This window comes from Rana temporaria (genome assembly GCF_905171775.1).
Source record: "Rana temporaria chromosome 2 unlocalized genomic scaffold, aRanTem1.1 chr2e, whole genome shotgun sequence".
NCBI classification, from domain to species: domain Eukaryota; kingdom Metazoa; phylum Chordata; class Amphibia; order Anura; family Ranidae; genus Rana; species Rana temporaria.
This window is the reverse complement of record NW_024404410.1, coordinates 57,655-79,178: the sequence shown is the minus strand read 5'-3', so window position 1 is coordinate 79,178 and position 21,524 is coordinate 57,655. Positions and strand designations below refer to the sequence as shown.

Below are 21,524 nucleotides of genomic sequence, written 5' to 3'. Positions count from 1 at the left end.
GAAATGCCCTAGCGTTATAGAATAGACCAAGCTTTTGGAATGCCCTCTATTCCTCTGGAACAACCTATATAGACGGGGGTGAAATAACATCCCATAAGCAACTTATGTCTGGCATGCCCAGACAAAAATCCCCCCCCCCCCCCCGTGGCCGCAGCAATATTTAAACACCCCCCCTCTACTGCCTTTTGCAGCTTAAGGGAGGTGGTTGGTGGGTAGCAGAAACACAGCTCAATTGCTAATTTTTGCTGCCCCCCCCCAACTGCAAGTGTAAATAAGGCCTAAGGCCTCCTTCATGTGGGCCATGTTTAGTTGTATGGGTGTTCCATGCATCCCCATGCAGGCAGTCCCATTAATGTAATTTGGAACACAGCAGCTGAACGGGAATACACAGGTGTCCCATGCATTCCTGTGCAGGCAGTTCCATCCATATCAACTGGGACACAACAGCTGCATGGACACAGCCAGTGCTTTCAACTCGACATCTATGTGGATGTATGTCCCTGAACTCACACTGTCTGTGTTTGGGGCCATTCACCTACACCCGCACGGATGTCGGATCTGTACTTGCAGCCTCTGCGTCCTAAATGACATGAATAGGACTACCTGTGCATCCCAACATGGCTCTCCATGGGGCGTAGGCCCCCATATAAACGTGGTCCTTAGTAGGAATTTAGCAAGAATTTATAGGTTATGCCGTGTTTATGTGTGCAAACAGCGATTTTAGTGTCTTCTTGTTTTTTAAAGCAATTTTATAAAAAATTTACGCAAATATTGAATAGCCTTAAAAATCACTAGAACCTTCTTTTGATTTTACTGGTCATGTGCTTTCAGAAAATATGTGTTTGGGGGGGGGGGGGGTCTTTTACAAAAACTGTGAAAACTGCAAGTGAAAAATTAAAACCTCCAGAGAAATCTTTGCTTATGTTCAATTTCCACCATTTCGCCAAAAGGCGCAATTTTAAATTTACAAATATTTGTTATTTATTAACTCAGCACAGGTTAAAGCGGGGTCCCAACCACAATTAGCATTTTTTAAATGCATGTCCTTTCATCATGCGTTTTTATAATATAAATTCGGTCACTTACTATTTTACAATCCGCCGTCGCTCCGCATAGTTATTCAGAAAAGAGTTTATAAAACTATGTCCACATCGTTGTCATTTTGCTTGTGGGCATTGTGAAGCCCACAAGCACTTACTTCCTGGAAGTCTTGGATGGGGAAATATAATGGGGTAGCGCACTGCATCCTGGGAAATGATGACACATTTTCCAGGAGCATTAGCGTGCTGAGGAGCTGAGATCAGAATCCTAAGTGATTCCGAAGACAGATTTCGTGAGACCGCATAGCAACAGGCATTTCCAGGCGAGTAAAAAAAAAAAAAAAAAAAAAATTGGAATGGAAACTCCACTTTAAGCTTTTATATTTCATTAGAATTTAGCAGATATTTGTGCCGTGTTTATATCTGCCAATAATGATTTTAGTGCATTTATAGCAAAACTATAAACATTTGTGCAAATATCGCGGGGCCTTAAAAATCGGTAGCACCATTTTTTTTATTCTACAGGTCATGTGCTTTCATAAAATACATGGTTTGGTGGATCTTTTACAAATTCAGACCGCTGTATGGCTTTAATGTAAACGGGACGTTTTTACAACCTCTCCTTTTACGATTTAACTTGACAGATAGTAGCCCACGTTTAAAACGATTTTCTTTAAAAATAGGCAAAAACAAAAAAAACGCCTATAAACGAAAAGTGGATTACCACGTTTAGAAGCATTTGGCGCTTGAAATGCCTCTAAACTTAACGTCTGAACAATTTTTTTGCTTTCCAAAAAAAAAATAATAAAAAAATCTAAACTCAATGCCTAGAAACGACTATAAACAACCCGGTGTACATGTACACATAAGATAACATTGAATGAGTTCAGGCACAGTTGAAAAAAAGCGTCCAACTGCCTCTGAACGTCCGTTTAGCAGCATCAGTGTACATGGGGCCTTAGAGAAAAAAGGAAAATCTCCAGATTTTAAGTGATATTTGGATATTTACATTTTTGCGTACATTTATTTTTCACCATTTTACAAAAGGGCACAATGAAAAAATGTACAAATATTTGTTATTTATTAACTCACAGGTTAAGCTTTTATATTTAATACAATTTTAGCAGGAGTTTTGTGAAATGTGCGTGTATTTTTAGCGAAAACATTGTTCGATAAACATTTGTGCAGATATTGCAGGGCCTTAAAAATCAGTAGCACCTTTTTTTTTTTTATTCTACAGTTCATGTGCTTTCAGAAAATATATGGTTTGGGTGGGGGAGTCTTGTAGAAATTCTGGAAAGAGAAAAAAAAAAAAAAAAAAAAAAAAGAGAAAGGAGACTTAGCTGCTAGCTGTTAACATTCCGCCTTCTACCGGAGCTGAAGGCTGTGAATCCTTTGGCGTTTGATAAGATGTGACTTTACAGCTTTGAGAACACTGAAATGGCTTCTCTGCCGTGTAAACCCTCTGGTGTGAGATGAGATCTGAATTCAACGTAAAAGCCTTATCACATTCAGAACACGGATATGGCTTCTCTCCACTGTGAATCTTCTGGTGTGTAATAAGGTTTGACTTCACTGTAAAAGCTTTGTCACATTTGAAACACTGGTATGGCTTCTCTCCAGAGTGACTCCTATGGTGTGCGAAGAGATTTGACCTCCATGTAAAAGCTTTGTCACATTCAGAGCACTTATATGGCTTCTCTTCAGTGTGAATCCTCTGGTGGTTGATAAGATATGACTTTAATGCAAATGCTTTGCCACATTCAGGACATTGAAATGGCTTCTCTCCAGTGTGAGTCATCTGGTGTATGGTAAGATGTTTCTCCACTCTAAAAGCTTTGTCACACTCAGAACATTGATATGGCTTCTCTTCAGTGTGATGTATCTGGTGGCCGATAAGATGTGACTTTGATGCAAATCCTTTGTCACATTCAGAGTACTGCTTCTCTCCAGTGTGAACCCTCTGATGCACAACAAGCTCTCTTTTGGTTTTAAAAGCTTTGTTACATTCAGAACATTCATATGGCTTCTCTCCAGTGTGAATCATTGTGTGTAAGATAAGATTGTCCTTCACTGTAAAAGCTTTGTCACATTCCGAACACTGATATGGCCTCTCTCCAGTGTGATTCATCTGGTGAATGATAAGATATGACTTTGATGTAAAAGCTTTGTCACATTTAGAACACGGATATGGTTTCTCTCCCGTGTGAATCCACTGGTGTCTAATAAGATTTGACTTGGCTAGAAAAGCTTTGCTACACTCAGAACACTGATATTGCTTTTCTCCAGTGTGTGTCATCTGGTGGCTGATAAGATATGACTTTAATGAAAAAGCTTTGTCACATTCAGAACACTGATATGGCTTCTCTCCAGTGTGAATCATCTGGTGGCTGTAGAGATAGGACTTTGATGCAAATGCTTTGTCACATTCAGGACACTGAAATGGCTTCTCTCCAGTGTGAATCCTCTGGTGTATGATAAGATGCTTCTCCATTCTAAAAGCTTTGTCACACTCAGAACATTGATATGGCTTCTCTTCAGTGTGAGTCATCTGGTGTTTGAGAAGTTTTACTTTCCATGGAAAAACTTTGCTGCATTCAGAACATTGAAAAGATGTCTCTCCTTTGTGGACTTGCTGGTGTCTGATAAGACTCTGCTCTCTTCTAAAAGTTCTTCTGCAATGAGAACATGAAAATGGATTCTCTCCAGTGCCAGCCATCCTGTATCTGATATTATCTGACTTTATTCTAAAGGCTTTGTCTCCTCAGGAACACTGAAAATCTGGATGAATGTTGAAGAGGATCCAAAACATTTATGACATTTAGAATACTGATACGGCTTGTGTCCTGTAATAAAGCCTTTCAGTCAGAACAACCATATGGCGCATCACCATGGCGTCTCAGTTGTGCTCAGGAAGACCACCTTGACCAAAAACTTGGTTCATCACGCCACCTAAAGAGAGATAATAGAAAAAGGTGTTGTAAAGGTTTATTTTTTATTTTTAAATAACAAACACATAATACTTACCTCCACTGTGCAGCTCGTTTTGCACAGAGTGGCCCAGATCCTCGTCTTCTGAAGTCCCTTGGCGGCTGTCTCGGCTCCTCCCCGAAAGAGCCAACCCCCCTCTGGGAAGCGCCCTCCCAAGAGGGCTAGCTTGCGGGCACGCTCCTGTGATACAGTCGGCGGGCGGCCATAGCCGCCGACTGTATCACTGGACCCCGCCCCCCCTGCGTCATTGATTTGATTGACAGCAGCGGTAGCCAATGGCTTTGCTGCCATAAATCACCCAATGAAGAGCCAATAAGCCAGCATGTTCACGACGCGGAACTTTCGAGGGGTCAGGTAAGTAAACGGGGGGCTGGAGGGGCCTGTAAGCATTGCATGTTTTTTCACCTTAATGCATAGGATGCATTAAGGTGAAAAAAACGCGAATGCTTTACAACCCCTTTAAATTACATATTCATTATTTAAAACATGTACCATATATTTTTAGAGAGGGCATCGCCCAGAAGCGATTCAGTTCGCATGCGCCGCGCTTTATAAGTTTTTCATTCATTCATTCATGATATTACTTCTACTATGCATATTGTCTGGTATAAGGGACCACCTACTACAATTTTCTGCAGAAGAGTCTTATTTTTTGGTCCTATGAAGAGCATTGTGCTGCATTTCTATCCAAAGTAAAATGTATGATAAATCAGAGTCGTTTTTGACTTACTAGATGAACTCTTTTTTTTTATTTATTTTTTAAAGGACGACACAATGAAGATGTAAATGCCAAATGATGGGCATACATGTATGTCTATGTATATTACCATTAGGGCCGAAACAACTAATCGATAATGAAATTAAACGATTACAATTTTCATAATTGATTAATCGGCCAGTAACATAACGGGGTAAAAAAAAAAAAAAAAAAAAACCCTTTATAGTACAAAAAAGATTTGCTCTTTTTGTACTTATTTTTGTTTTTTTAACCCCATTATGTTACTAAACATCTCAGGCCCGGGGTCACACCTCTGTTTTTTGGTGCTTTTTGCAGAAACACACTACAGATCATTTACATGTTTTCCTATGAGACACGTTCACAGCCATGATTTTTTTTTTCTGCTGCCTATTTGGAAAAGGAAAGGGCTTTTTAAACGCAAAACATTTTGTTTTTTTGGGTTCAATATACTTCAATGGAGAAGCTGCAGAAAAGCATGTAATGTGTTTTTGCGGCAATTTGTGTTTTGTAATCTGCCCAAAAAAAATGAAAAAATGCAATTTTTTTTTTAAAGCAGGCCATACACGGTCGAATTTCGAACAAATTTTCTTTTCAAAATCAGAAAGTTCTTTTTTTTTTTTGTGATCCGATGATGCCACCATTGATTTTCAAAATTCGGCCGACCAAAACTTTCATATTGCCGGGAATATTCGTTTCCCTCCGTAAATATTAGTTTCTCTCCGGGGATTTTCTTTTCTTGCACATGCACATTTTTTTCCTATTACATTTCTCGCACGATTCTCCCATCGTTGATCAGAAAAATCGGTAGTTTTTCCGAAAATTTCCAACATGTCGGATTTCTCAAATTTGTTTGCCGCACGAAAATCGGCTGTTGCTGCAGCCCACTAACGGTGCAAAAATTCTTTGATACGATTTTAGAAAGAAAATTATTTCAAAATTCGAACCATGTATGGCCGCCTTAAGGCTATTATTTGATTAATCGAAACAATAATCGGCCAACTAATCGATTATGAAAAGAATCAATTAGTTACAGCCCTAATTACCATCCAATAACTTTTTTGGCACAGGTACATAGACAACGGGGCAGATCCACAAAGAGAGTACGCTGGCGTATCTACTGATATCTACTGATACGCCGGCGTACTTTCAAAATTTCCCGCATCGTATCTTTGTTTTGAATCCTCAAACAAGATACAACGGCATCTGGGTTAGATCCGACAGGCGTACGTCTTCAAAAGCCTTCGGATCTAAGATGCAATACTTTGGCGTCCGCTGGGTGGCGTTCACGTCGTAATCCGCATCGAGTATGCAAATTAGCTATTTCCGACGATCCACGAACGTACGCGCGGCCGTCGTCTCTAGTCGGCTTTTTTCGGCGTATAGTTAAAGCTGCTATTTTGTGGCATACTCAATGTTAAGTATGGCCGTCGTTCCCGCGTATAATTTTAAATTTTTTTTGCGCAAGTCATTCGGGAATGGACGTAATTTACGTCCACGTCAAAACAATGACGACCTTGCGACATCATTTAGCGCAATGCACGGCGGGAAATTTAGGGACGGCGCATGCGCAGTTCGTTCGGCGCGGAGACACGCTTCATTTAAATGAAACACGCCCCCCTACTCGCCGATTTGAATTAGGCGCAGTTACGCCGCGAAAGAGATACACTACGCCGCCGTAACTTACGGCGCAAATTCTTTGTGGATTCAGAGCTAAACAAAGTAAGTTACAGCGGCGTAGCGTATCTCACATATGCTGCACCCATGCAATTCTTTCTGGATCTGCCCCAGAATTTGTTTTCCCTTTTGGATCAGACCTGCCGGTGAATTTAATGATTTTGTGAAGTCGTCTCAAGATCCAAATTTGAAATTTGAATATAAAATGTAATAAACCGGTGGTAAACTTCTTGGGCTTCTAAATAGTGGTAACAAAAGGAAAAGGAAGTTGTGGCAAGACAGTATAGGAAATTCTCATCCCGGGCTCCTCATATATAGCAAGCCAGCGTTAAACTTTTTGGAATTTAGAATAGTGGTTGACACACGGTCCTCATTCCAAGCTCCTCAGACCACACTCCTCATCCCAGGACTTTAGAATATGGGCAACAAAGGTTCTCATGCCAGATTCCTATCAGAAGGCATCACTGTGGAGCAATTCTTAAAAGAAAACTCACAAAGCTCATAGAATTTGAAAGGGAGGCTTGCATATTGAGAAGAAGATTTTGAGAAGAAGATTTTTGGATAGAGGTGTAAGCAGGTTAAGTTTGATGCTCCCCCAGCCGGGAGAGTAAAGCCCTGTACACACGATCGGATATCTGATTGAATCTAATCCAAGGGATTTTTTTTTATTGGAAATCCGATGAAGCTGACTTTCATCAGTCTTGCCTACACATCGCGTCTTGCCTCCGATCGCTTCCAACGCTGTGGCGTAAAACACTACGACGTGCTGAGAAAAATGTTCAATGCTTCCGAGCATGCGTCGACTTGATTCTGAGCATGCATGGATTTTTGACCTATGGATTTCCCCACAGACGATCGTTTTTTTTCTATTGGTTTTCTAACCATAAGAAAAATTTAAAAACAGGTTCTATTTTTTTTCACCGATGGGCCCCACACATGATCGGTTCGTCCGATGAAAACAGTCCATTAGTCCGTTTTCATCAGACGAACCGATCGTGTGTACAGGGCTTAAAGGGTCACTAAAGGAAAAAAAAATGTTTTGCTGAAAATACTGTTTACAGGGTATAGAGACATAAAAGTTTACTGATTCCTTTTAAAAATGATTAAAAATAGATTAAATTCAATCATATAATGTACCTGTAGTTTCACTTTCGTTTTTAAACTGGTTTCATGTTTCTGTGAAGTAAAGAGACCCACAGAACAAAAACAAACAAATCCAGAGCAGTGTTTTGTTTTTAAAATGAATCTGATTGGTTCTGAGGAGTTTTAGACACACAGCTTGGACCACAGTGAGAAGCTCCCATGAGTTTTTTCATAAGGAGCCAGAGAACCAGGAAGTGTGGAGATCACAGCAGAATTACAGCAACTTCAAAGCAAAAACGAACAATGAGGACATGAAACCAGTACTGCAGTAAGGTAAAGGAAGCTATTTAGCTAAAAAAAAAATTCCTTTAGTGATCCTTTAAGAGTTAGAACAAAAACAGAATAATTCCGCGCTGTCTGAGATGGTAATCAGCTACAAAACCAATCGACAAGCGGAAAAAACAAACAAAACATATAAATTGTAGCGCTAAAGGTTATACCAAGTGATCAACCCTGTGTATAAAATTACAAAAATTGAATAACCACTTAAGGACCGGACCAATATGCTGCTAAATGACCCAAGGGTTTTTACAATTCGGCACTGCGTTGCTTTAACAGACAATTGCGCGGTCGTGCGACGTGGCTCCCAAACAACATTTGCGTCCTTTTTTCCCATAAAGAGAGCTTTCTTTTGGTGGTATTTGATCACCTCTGCGGTTTTTATTTTTTGCGCTATAAACAAAAATAGAGCGACAATTTTGAAAAAAATTCAATATTTTTTACTTTTTGCTAGAATAAATATCCCCCAAAACATATATAACATTTTTTTTCCCTCAGTTTAGGCCGATACGTATTCTTCTACCTATTTTTGGTAAAAAAATAAAAATAAAAAAACTACTAATGGCGGCGATCAGCGATTTGTTTCGTGACTGCGACATTATGGCGGACACTTCGGACAATTTTGACACATTTTTGGGACCGTTGTCATTTTCACAGCAAAAAATGCATTTAAATTGCATTCTTTATTGTGAAAATGACAGTTGCAGTTTGGGAGTTAACCACAAGGTGGCGCTGTAGGAGTTAGGGTTCACCTAGTGTGTGTTTACAACTGTAGGGGGGTGTGGCTGTAGGACTGACGTCATCGATCGAGTCTCCCTATATAAGGGATCACTCGATCGATGCAGCCGCCACAGTGAAGCACGGGTAAGCCGCGTTTACATATGCCTCTCCCCGTTTTTCAGCTCCGGGGACCCCTCATCCCGGATCGCTCCTGAAGCCACGGGGACCGCCGCATGTACGGGAGGGGTCCCGATCGGACCCCCGACCCACGTCTAGGCAGGGACGTACAGGTACGCCAATGTGCCTGTCCGTGCCATTCTGCCGACGTAAATGTACATGCGGCGGTCCGGAAGTGGATAAACATTTGTGTGCAAATACATATATAAAATAAATATGGGGAAAAAAGTCTCTATAGTGACATACAAAAATGGTGACAGTCCAATAGAAGTATGATATTCCCCAATCCAAACCTGACAAACAATATGTGAAAAAGAAGAAGCCGCCACCAAATGGAGAGAGGCTTACCGGAACTATTGAACCCTGAACATACGTTCCAAATGGTCAATCAAGCATAATGAAAATCCTAGGGGACCAATCATCAGCTGCAGCTCTCATGCGACATCCAATGCTTCAAGGCATGAGGCCCAAGGTGCGTGGATAATAGATGCTTGTGGGAAGCGACCCACCGGAGGCCAAGCAACAAAGCCAAATGTAGAGTATAAAAAAAAAAGGAAGAGCACAGCCCAATACTGTAAAATTACATTAGATGATAAAAAATGGCGCTGATCAGATAAAAGTGGCAACAGTGGCTGTCGCCCGACACGTTTCACAACCTAGCGCATCGTCTGGGGAGAGTTCACATGCCTCCCGGGTCTTTCTTGGCCCAAGACAGGAATTGCTCAGGAAATGGATGTATGAGCACAGCTCAAATAGAGAAAATAACTAAATATAAACCCAAATGTACTCTCCACTAATGCAAACTAAGACCGTGGCCCACAAAAATACCCACAAGAAGATATTTACACAAAACATACAAACTTGTAAGGCGCTGTCTCTTTAAATAAAATATACCAATGTGAAATATTATAAAAGTAACGGAACAATCCAGTGCCAAATATATAGCAAAATATACTCATATGAATATCACCGGGGGGACACGCTGTCTGACGTCATCACGCATTGTGCTTCTATTCTTGATACGGCCATAAAATTATGGGGGCCTGGGTGCTGTATGGGGACAGGTATTAATATATATTTTTTTAAACAATCTTTTTTTCAGGAGCAGTGATTTTAATTATGCTTAACCACTTGCTTACTTCTGCACATACACCCCCTTCCTGCCCAGGCGAAATTTCAGCTTCCGGCACTGCGTCGCTTTAACTGACAATTGCGCGGTCTTGCGACGTGGCTCCCAAACAAAAGGGACGTCCTTTTTTTCCCCACAAATAGAGCTTTCTTTTGGTGGTATTTGATCACCTCTGCGGTTTTTATTTTTTGTGCTATAAACAAAAATAGAGCGACAATTTCGAAAATAAATTTTTTTTTTACTTTTTGCTATAATAAATATCCCATTAAAAAAAATTCTCAGTTTAGGCCGATACGTATTCTTCTACATTTTTTTTTACCACAAATATCGCAATAAGCGTATAGTGACTGATTTGCGCAAATGTTATAGCGCCTACAAAATAGGGGACATTATTATTTATTTATTTTTTTTTTACTAGGAATGGCGGCGATCTGTGATTTTAATTGGGACTGCGACATTATAGTGGACACATCGGACACTTTAGACACATTTTTGGGACCATTCACATTTATACAGCGATCAGTGCTATAAATATGCATTGATTACTGTATAAACGTGACTGGCAGGGAAGGGGTTAACCACTAGGGGGCGGGGAAGGGGTTAAATGTGTAGCCTAGTGAGTGATTCTAACTGTAGGTGGAGGGGGGGTGACTGATCTGTGTCCCTATGTACAAGGGACACAGCATCGGTCTCCTCTCCCTGACAGGACGTGGAGCTCTGTGTTTACACCTCATCATTATACACAGAGCTCCACGTCCCTGCTCAGTCACTGGGCAATCGCGGGCCGCCGGGCACGCGCATTGTGTTCCCAGTAACGCGGGGGGTGTGCGCGCACCCCGCGCGCCTCCTAGCGGCATTAAAAGACTAGGATGTCATATGACGTCCTGTCAGAACAATTGAGCTACCTTGCCGCCGTCAATTGAGGGGGGGGTGTTGCATGTGACTGAGGGATGAATGTGACTGGGGGGGGGGTGGTACATGTGACTGGGGGGTGGGGAGAGTACTGACAGGGCCGGCCTTAGGTGTTCAGGCGCCCTGTGCGAGCTAATCCTGTGGCACCCCCCCATCTTCACCCCTCGCCCCCTGGTCACCTAAACTGACTTGCCTTTCGGCGGACGGTGCAGCTTTGCATTTAAAAATGGCGCCGCCCGGCGCTTAGACGCCACTGCGCATGCACCATCTGCCCGAGAATATCCAAGCTGGCTTTCCCGTGCAGCGGTGGCGCATGTGCAGTGTGCCTGTCGGCCATTTTTTTTCAGGTGCCGCAACCGATGCATTGCTCTTCACCCAGTCCCAGGGCAGGGGGACCTGGCAACGCGCTGTGAGACCTGGCAGCGCCTGCTGCTGTGACTCCTGTGATGATCATGTGAGTAACTTACTGCGACTCACATTCTGCAAGCTGTGATGGCCGCACAAGCGCCCCTGTTGCCCATGGCGCCCTGTGCAGCTGCACAGCCCGCACACCCCAAAGGCCGGGCCTGAGCACTGACACCAGCGCTCAGTACCAAGTATTAATTAAAATATATTGCATATATTATTAAGAGTACTGGTGTCAGTGTGCTCTCAGTGCTGGTGAGATAGAGCACACTGACCCCAGTATTCTTAATATATGCAATACATTTTTTTTTACTTGAAAAAAGAAATCCCCATTATAAATGTGTAGCACTACCCCCGAGGGAGCTGCTGGTTTGTTTTGGGTGGCATGTTACCCCATGGCTCTTCTGCCAGCCTAGGAGTGAATGGTGCACATAGCAGAATGTCCACGACAGGTGCCTTTTGCTGTGCTCTTTATTACCCAGCCGGGTAAAAACATTAAAACTTGTGATGAAGAGTAGAGGTGAAGAAGAAATAGCAGACTCAGGCGCAACAATGGGGAAACAGTCCTGCTTCCGGCAATGCTTTGTATTCTTCACCACTCCAGCCAGAGTGGGTATAGCGTACCTGGACAGGCCTCTCACTGACCCGGCAGCCAGAGTATCGCTCGGAACTTAGAGGAAAAGTCTCTGCCACAGACCCTCTCTGTGAATGTGATTACGGAGATGATCCTCTTTGATAAATTCGCATCTGGAACTTCTTCAGATAGTTTCAGGTACTGACTGAGAGGTGACCAGTCTCTCAGTGTCCGGCTACCTTGATCCCCGGTGGTTTGTCGAAACCCTATTGGATCGCCAGCCTCTCAATGGCTCGCCTCAGATGGACTCCGCACCGAACAGCTACCCCGCTTGGGATCTTCAGGATTGGGAACCCAGTAGACCACTGGGTCCACTGCCACAGCTCAAATGTTCTGGACCAACATGGTCCTGGAACCAGAAATACCACATGGCACACGCACCCCGGCCTGGAAGGCCATTTCGCCCGATGCCGTGATGTGCAGTCACCCTAAAGGTGGGTGCCGCACTCCGAAAAAGAACCCAGAACAATGGCATCTGCCCCATAAATACCCTCTCCCAGCAAGGCTCAACCCTCTTGATTGGCTGCTGGGGAAGAGCACCCAAACCTCGACTCCACTGCTGCCACCCACTGTCCTGGGGTAGGAACTACACCCCAGGAACAATAGACAGCCCACAGCATAGCCAAGTTGAAACAGAGACCAGTTTTAGAACACAACAATTGGATCAGAGTCAGTCAGTCCTCCTCTAAATTTGACTAGCACCGGTACCTTGTAAGTAACCAGGCGCTACAGATGTGAGGGGGGCCCAATGTCTAGGTTATGCCTAAGCCTAGATCCGCCTCTGTAAACAGCTTCAGGATTTTTGATTGCACGGAACTCTTTTTGTCCATCTTGTCCCATTCATCAGAGATGTTCAGCTGGAGGCCTGATTGATGATGGATGGATTGATGATAGGGACACTATTTTTTTTTTTTTAATAAGGTAATTGTCAAAAACCATTTATTGTGGTTAATACTTTGACACTTTTTGGTGAATGGGTAGGGGGTACTATGTAGCCAATACCCAATCACATAGGGGGCCGAGATCTGAGGCCCCCTTGTTAAAGGGGGCTTCAGATTCTGATAAGCCCCCCTCCCACAGACCCTGACAAGCACAGCCCAGGGTTGTTGAGAAGATCAACATGGGGACAAGATGCTTTGGGGTGTAGGGGGGGGCAGAGCCCCCCTGCCCCAAAGCAACCATCCCCCCCATGTTGAGGGCATGTGGCCTGGTAATGTTTAGATGGGGGGGCACTTGCTCACCCCCTCCCCTTTCCTGACCTGCCGGGCTGCATGCTTAGATAAGGGTATGGTATGGATTTTGGGGGGGGGGACCCCACAAAGGTTTTTTTTGGGGAGGGGGGAATTTTGGTGTGGGGTTCGGTTTAAAATCCATACCAGACCCAAAGAGCCTGGTATAGACTGGGGGTGGACCCCGTGACGTTTTTTTTTTTCTTTATTTTTTTAACCACTTCCCGACCTCCTCATGTACATTTACGTTGGCAGAATGGCACGGACAGGCACATCAACGTACCTGTACGTGCCTGCCTAGACGTGGGTGGGGGGTCCGATCGGGACCCCCCCCCCCCCCGGTACATGCGGAGGTCGGGTCCGCTCGGGGAGCGATCCGGGACGACGGCGCGGCTATTTGTTTATAGCCGCTCCGTCGCGATCGCTCCCCGGAGCTGAAGAACGGGGAGAGCCGTACGTAAACAAGGCTTCCCCGTGCTTCACTGTGGCGGCGCATCGATCGAGTGATTCCCTTTATAGGGAGACTCGATCGATGATGTCAGTCCTACAGCCACACCCCCCTACAGTTGTAAACACACACTAGGTGAACCCTAACTCCTACAGCGCCACCTGTGTTTAACTCCCAAACTGCAATTGTCATTTTCACAATAAACAATGCAATTTAAATGCATTTTTTGCTGTGAAAATGACAATGGTCCCAAAAATGTGTCAAAATTGTCCGAAGTGTCCGCCATAATGTCGCAGTCACAAAAAAAAAAAAAAAAAAAATCGCTGATCGCCGCCATTACTAGTAAAAAAAATAAAAATGCAAAAAAACTATCCCCTATTTTGTAAACGCTATAAATTTTGCGCAAAGCAACCGATAAACGATTATTGCGATTTTTTTTACCAAAAATAGGTAGAAGAATACGTATCGGCCTAAACTGAGGAAAAAAAAAATTATATATGTTTTTGGGGGATATTTATTACAGCAAAAAGTAAAAAATATTGCATTTTTTTCAAAATTGTCGCTCTATTTTTGTTTATAGCGCAAAAAATAAAAACCGCAGAGGTGATCAAATACCACCGAAAGAAAGCTCTAAGTGACGCCACTTTTGTTTGGGAGCCACGTCGCACGACTGCGCAATTGTCTGTTAAAGCGACGCAGTCCCGAACTTTAAAAACCCCTTGGGTCTTTAGGCAGCATATTGGTCCGGGGCTTAAGTGGTTAATCAGCAACTTCTTTTGTTAATTATTCAGCTGTCAGCGGGGAAACCCATTGGCAGCTGATGACTCATCGGTTGCTTATGATGCCGCGGCCGGCTTCCCGGCCCCATTCCTTAACAGCCAGCCTCAGTTATGAATAACTTGGGTACCCTGTATTACCCTAGGTGCACATCTATGCAGTTGAGGTTGATGCATTTTTGTGATTTTCTCTTTAACAAACTGTGTATAGCTGGTTGTTAAGGAGGAAGCCAGCCATTGTGTCATTAGCAACCGATGAGTCACCAGCTGTCAGCGGGCTTCCCCACTAACACCTGAATGTAAAGACAAGCATTGCCGGCAATAAAAAAAAGTTGAGAAAACACACACATACACACACACACACACACACACCCACACACACCCCAATCCATAGCAGGCCCTTTGAGGAAAATAAGGTTCCTGATCCTTTCCAAATATGCACCGGCTGAAAAATGCACAGATATGAACGTGAAACCATTTTATATGGACTGTGGTGCATTTCTGCAAAACGCACAACAAAAAAAAAAAACACTTAGGCCCAGATTCTCAATGGCGTTACGACGGCGCAACACCATTTGTGCCGTCGTAAGTCCTAATCTGGCCCCGGGTATCTATGCGACTGATTTTTAGAATCAGTTGCGCATAGATACCCATTAGATCTGACAGGCGTAAGGCTCTTACGCTGTCAGATCTTAAAAGCAATTTTTTTTCCCGCCGGTAGGTGTCGCATCGTCGTTTTCCCGTTCGTCGTCTATGCAAATGAGGTAATTACGCGAGATTCTCGAACATACGCGCGGTCGACGCTGAGAATTTACGTTGTTTCCGTAGCGTACGCGACGCGTAAGGTTGCCCCTGCTATTAGGAGGGGCAACCAATGTTAAGTATGGCCGTCGTTCCCGCGTCGAATTTAAAAAAAATTACGTCGTTTGCGTAAGACGTCCGTGAATGGCGCTGGACGCCATTTACGTAAACGTCTAAGCAAATGACGTCGGGGCGACGTCATTTAGCGCAATGCACGTCGGGTAATTTACCCGACGGAGCATGCGCAGTACGCTCGGCGCGGGAGCGCGCCTAATTTAAATGGTGCCCGCCCCATTTGAATTGGGCGGGCTTGCGCCGAGCGATTTAACGATACACCGCCGCAAGTTTACAGGTAAGTGTTCTGAGAATCAGGCTGTAAACCTGCAGCGGTGTAACATAAATCACATACGTTACGCTGCCCAGGAGCAACGTAAATGTATAAGAATCTGGGCCATAGATGTGAAGAGTCTAGCGTTAAAGGTCCCACACCAAGATGGTTGCCAAGATCACCAGAGGTTTCCACATCCAATCAGACAGCTGGTTACTCTGGGACACCAATAGAGTCCATGAGGGGACATTTCAGACTTACTCCATCTGTATAATGGAGCGCCACCTACTGGACAGAGGGAGACCTGCACATTCTTATACGTTGGCATTATAGTCACCATCACATTGAGGTCATGTGAATTAGATTTGGGGAAACTCGCATCCAATAGGTAATATGTGGACCCCGGCCTGAAAGGGGTTGTAAAGGTTTATATTTTTATTTATTTTTAAATAACAAACATGTCACACTTACCTCCACTGTGCAGCCCATTTTGCGCAGAGTGGCCCCCGATCCTCATCTCTGGGGTCCCTCGGTGGCTGTCTCGGCTCCTCCCCGAAAATGCTACCCCCCCCCTCTGGGAAGCACCCTCCCAAGGGCGTTAGCTTGCGGGGGAGCTCCCGTGATACAGTCGGCAGCCATAGCCCCCGACTGTATCACTTGACCCCGTCCCCCCGCATCACTGATTTGATTGACAGCAGCGGGAGCCAATGGATGCGCTGCCATCAACCATCCAATGAAAAGCTGAGAAGTCCGGCCCGAGAAGCCAGCACGCTCACGACGCAGGACTTTCGAGGGCTCAGGTAATTAAACGGGGGGGGGGGGGGGGTGTAAGCATAGGATGCATTAAAGCAGAGTTCCACCCAAAAGTGGAACTTCCGCTTAATCCACTCCTCGCCCCCTTACATACCACATTTTGCATGTCATTTTCTTGGGGTGGGAGTGGGGGCTTCAGGAGGAGTGGGACTTCCTGTCCAACTTCCTCCTTTCACCCAGGGACCACTAAGGCAATACGTCATATCGCCTTTTAGTGGCCCCTCCCTGTAGGCGATCACCTGTGACAGGTCCCAGGCGATCGCCTGTCCAATCATGGAGCACTGCGCCGTTCGCGCATGAGCAGTGGGCGCCTGGCCGTAAAAGTCGAAAGCTGTCACGGCCGGGTGCCCACAGTTGCAGTGGAGGCGCCGGCGGTGAAGGGGGGGGGCGGAACGAAGCTCCCAGTGGCACGTCGCTGGACCGAGGAACAGGTAAGTGTATGTTTATTAAAAGCCAGCAGCTACACTTTTTGTAGCTGCTGACTTTTAACCACTTCCCGACCTCCTCATGTACATTTACGTCGGCAGAATGGCACGGACAGGCACAATCACGTACCTGTACGTCCTCTGCTAGACGTGGGTGGGGGGTCCGATCGGGACCCCCCCCCCCCGGTACATGCGGAGGTCGGGTCCGCTCGGGGAGCGATCCGGGACGACGGCGCGGCTATTTGTTTATAGCCGCTCCGTCGCGATCGCTCCCCGGAGCTGAAGAACGGGGAGAGCCGTGTGTAAACACGGCTTCCCCGTGCTTCACTGTGTCGGCGCATCGATCGCGTCATCCCCTTTATAGGGGAGACACGATCGATGACGTCAGTCCTACAGCCACACCCCCCTACACTAGTAAACACATACACAGTGATCCCTAACTCCTACAGCGCCCCCTGTGGTTAACTCCCAAACTGCAACTGTCATTTTCACAATAAACAATGCAATTTAAATGCATTTTTTGCTGTGAAAATTACAATTGTCCCAAAAATGTGTCAAAATTGTCCGAAGTGCCCGCCATAATGTCGCAGTCACGAAAAAAAAAATCGCTGATCGCCGCCATTAGTAGTAAATAATAAATAAAAATGCAAAAAAACTATCCCCTATTTTGTAAACGCTATAAATTTTGCGCAAACCAACCGATAAACGATTATTGCGATTTTTTTTACCAAAAATAGGTAGAAGAATACGTATCGGCCTAAATTGAGGGAAAAAAAAAATTATATATATGTTTTTGGGGGATATTTATTACAGCAAAAAGTAAAAAATATTGAATTTTTTTCAAAATTGTCGCTCTATTTTTGTTTATAGCGCAAAAAATAAAAACCGCAGAGGTGATCAAATACCACCAAAAGAAATCTCTATTTGTGGGGAAAAAAGGACGCCAATTTTGTTTGGGAGCCACGTCGCACGAACGCGCAATAGTCTGTTAAAGCGATGCAGACCCGAACTGTAAAAACCCCTTGGGTCTTTAGGCAGCATTTTGGTCCGGGGCTTAAGTGGTTAATAAACATAAAAAAAAAAAGCCTGGAACACCCCTTTAAGGTGGATAAACGCAAAGCGTTTATAACCCCTTGAATGTCCAGCAATGAAGAGACACCGAGAAGTAGATTCAGAAGTCCCAGATCAGCAAAAAAGTTCCATCAAAGTTTACAGAGAGCGGTGACCTTCTTTATCAGGGTGACCGACAGAGACAACGTGTGACAACACAATCTATATATATATATATATATATATATATATATATATATATATATATATATACCCAGATCATTCATCACAAGGAGGAGGAGGAGTCGGTCACAGATGGTTGCTATGTCTATAGTAGGGACATGAGCCCTGTACCATGAATATACCTGCCTTACCTGTGAGGTGTGACATGGAGAACATCTCATGCTGGCCCTCTAGTGGCCGTGTGTTCAGGATGGAGACTGAGAAGCTGCTCAACCTTCTAGAACCAGATCTAAAATGGCCGAAAACAGGAAATAAGACAGGAAGTGAGATTTGGTACACGCTCAGTCTGGTATTTCCTGTATTTGTCTCATAGGGAGGATCACTAAAGTAACTAAACTGATTAATACAGAGTTTGCAGTATGGAGAGCAGACACTAGATGGCGCTGTGACCAAATAGCTGAAATGTATAAAACAACACAAAGAAAAAGATAAAAAAAAAAAAAGACAAAAGAAGAAAAGAAGTGTTAAAGACCACAGTAAAAGGACAAAGCACGCTCCCAGTCGGGAATCCATTCTGCCCATGCTTAACTGTTGGGGACCAACCAAAGCAGCAAAATAATGAATAAAGAATAATATATATATATATATATATATATATATATATATATATATATATATATAATTATTTAATAACAAAATAAATAAAGCACACGGTCGAATTTCAAACAAATTTTCTTTTCAAAATCAGAAAACCTTCTCCAAAACCTTCTCCAAATCCCCAAATCTCGCCATAAATCTAAGGGAGAACGTAGATTCTCGGTCCAAGGACCACGGCTCTGGAATGCTCTACCCACGACTATCCGCTTGGAAGAAAACCATCAGGTTTTTAGGAAAAAACTGAAGACCCACCTCTTCTGAAGACCTGTACAACTCTGGATGCCAGCGCCTTGAGGCGATTAAGTTCGCATTTGTTTGCGCTATATAAGTTTCTCACTCACTCACTCAGAAAGTTTGGGCCTGATTCCCAAAAAAGCTGCCTAACTTAAATTTCAGCAGTTAAGTTACACTGACTTAAAATTTCTACCTAAGTGCCTGATCCACAAAGCACTTACCTAGAAATTTCAGGCCGTGTAACTTAAGTGCCGCCGTCGCAAGGCGGTCCTCCTCTCCGGGGGGCGTTTAAAATTTAAATGAGGCGCGCTCCCGCGCCGGCCGTACTGCGCATGCGTGTGACGTAATTTTCCCGACGTGCAGCGCGCGAACGTAATTGACGCCGGGCGGCTTTGTGGATTGCGACGGGACACTAAAGTTGCGACGGGTGAAAAAAAATATACGCGCCGGGAAAACAAATAATTATAAAAAAAAATGACAGCGTCGCTCAGCATGCATTCCTGAGAGGGAGAACTCCATGCCAATTTTCAAAGAAAAAAACGGCATGGGTTCCCCCCCCAGGAGCATACCAGGCCCTTAGGTCTGGTATGGGTTGTAAGGAGACCCCCCCTACGCCGAAAAATCTACGTAGGGGGTCCCCCTACAATCCATACCAGACCCGTATCCAAAGCACGCTACCCGGCCGGTCAGGAAGGGAGTGGGGACGAGCGAGCGCCCCCCCCCCTCCTGAGCCGTGCCAGGCCGCATGCCCTCAACATGGGAGGGTTGGGTGCTCTGGGGCAGGGGGGCGCACTGCGGGCCCCCCCACCCCAGAGCACCCTGTCCCCATGTTGATGAGGACAGGACCTCTTCCTGACAACCCTTGCCGTTGGTTGTCGGGGTCTGCGGGCGGGGGCTTATCGGAATCTGGGAGTCCCCTCAAATAAGGGGGCCCCCAGATACCGGCCCCCCACCCTAAGTGAATGGATATGGGGTACATCGTACCCCTACCCATTCACATGGAGGCAAAAAGTTAAAGTTATTAAACACACAACACAAGGGTTTTTAAAATAATTTATTATTCTGCTCCGGAGGCCCCCCCTGTCTTCTTTATTAGCTCTATTACCAGGGGGGGCTTCTTCTTCCGCTCTCCGGGGGTCTTCTCCGCTCTCCGGGGGGGCTTCTTCTTCCGCTCTCTGGGGGGGTCTTCTCCGCTCTCCGGGGGTCTTCTTCTCTCTTCGCCGCTCTCCGCTGTTGACTCGGCGCACCCCGGTTCTTCTGCAGATGTCCGGTGCCTTCTTCTTCAGCGCTGGCTGCCTGCTATCTTCGTGTGTTAGCTCAATTACTAGCAGGCAGCCGGCGCGGTCTTCTGTGACGTCATGTTCTTCTTCTCCCCTCTTCCGATGTTGCCTCGTCGCCTCTTGTCACTGCAATGATGGAAGCGCGCCTTGCATCCCATTTATATAGGCATCACCGTCCCATCATGCTCCGGCAGGTACCCACGTGGTGGGTGCCTACCCACGTGCACCCACCAGGTGGGTACCTACCGGAGCATGATGGGACGGTGATGCCTACATAAATGGGATGCAAGGCGCGCTTCCATCATTGCAGTGTCAAGAGGCGACGAGTCAACATCGGGAGAAGAAGAACCTGACGTCACAGAAGACCGCGATGGCTGCCTGTTACTAATTGAGCTAACACACGAAGATAGCAGGCAGCCAGCGCTGAAGAAGAAGGTACCGGACATCTGCAGAAGAACCGGGGTTCGCCGAGTCAACAGCGGAAGAGGGGAGAAGATGGAAGAAGCCCCCCGGAGTCCGGAGAAGCCCCCCCGGAGAGCGGAAGAAGAAGCCCCCCCCGGAGAGCGGAGAAGACCCCCGGAGAGTGGAAGAAGAAGCCCCCCCTGGTATTAGAGCTAATAAAGAAGACAGGGGGGGCATCCGGAGCAGAATAATAAATTATTTTAAAAACCCTTGTGTTGTGTGTTTAATAACTTTAACTTTTTGCCTCCAGGTGAATGGGTAGGGGTACGATGTACCCCATATCCATTCACTTAGGGTGGGGGGCCGGTATCTGGGGGCCCCCTTATTTGAGGGGACTCCCAGATTCCGATAAGCCCCCGCCCGCAGACCCCGACAACCAACGGCAAGGGTTGTCGGGAAGAGGTCCTGTCCTCAGCAGTGCGCCCCCCTGCCCCAGAGCACCCAACCCCCCATGTTGAGGGCATGCGGCCTGGCACGGCTCAGGAGGGGGGGGCGCTCGCTCGTCCCCACTCCCTTCCTGACCGGCCGGGTAGCGTGCTTTGGATACGGGTCTGGTATGGATTGTAGGGGGACCCCCTACGTCGAATTTTCGGCGTAGGGGGGGTCTCCTTACAACCCATACCAGACCTAAGGGCCTGGTATGCTCCTGGGGGGGGAACCCATGCCGGTTTTGAATTTAAAAATTGCCGTGGAGTTCTCCCTCGGGAATGCATACCAAATGCCGTCGCTTGAATGGGCCTTTACAAGGTGTGACTAATTTTCCACATTGTAAAACCAGCCCTAGTTTTGCGCAAGCAAATTCGGAACTTACGCAGAAATCACAGTGCTGAAATGCTTTGTGGATCTGCTTAAGTCCTCATTTGCATACTCAAAGCTGCATTTCAATGAGAAATGCCCCCAGCGGCGGATGCGGTACTGCATCCTAAAATCTGACCGTGTAAGTGTCTTACACATGTCAGATTTTCTGCCTAACTTTGGAAAAAGCCTTTTGAGGA

The 21,524-nt window shown here is 45.4% G+C and overlaps 1 protein-coding gene across 1 annotated transcript; it reads right to left on the bottom strand.

The window, feature by feature from the left end:
* Positions 1 to 2,089: 2,089 nt before the first annotated feature.
* LOC120921560 (zinc finger protein 84-like) lies at positions 2,090 to 18,257 on the bottom strand. The gene is made up of 2 exons (XM_040334061.1): positions 18,088 to 18,257; positions 2,090 to 3,992 (listed from the first exon to the last, which is right to left on the bottom strand). Exon 2 carries the CDS (start codon positions 3,757 to 3,759, stop codon positions 2,380 to 2,382), a length of 1,380 nt encoding a protein of 459 aa, XP_040189995.1. The 5' UTR covers positions 3,760 to 3,992; positions 18,088 to 18,257; the 3' UTR covers positions 2,090 to 2,379.
* Between the last annotated feature and the right edge of the window lie 3,267 nt (positions 18,258 to 21,524).

Bases quoted from the DNA above. Each gene is read 5' to 3' on its own strand.
- LOC120921560 (XM_040334061.1), bottom strand. From the start codon at position 3,759: ATGGCTGGCACTGGAGAGAATCCATTTTCATGTTCTCATTGCAGAAGA.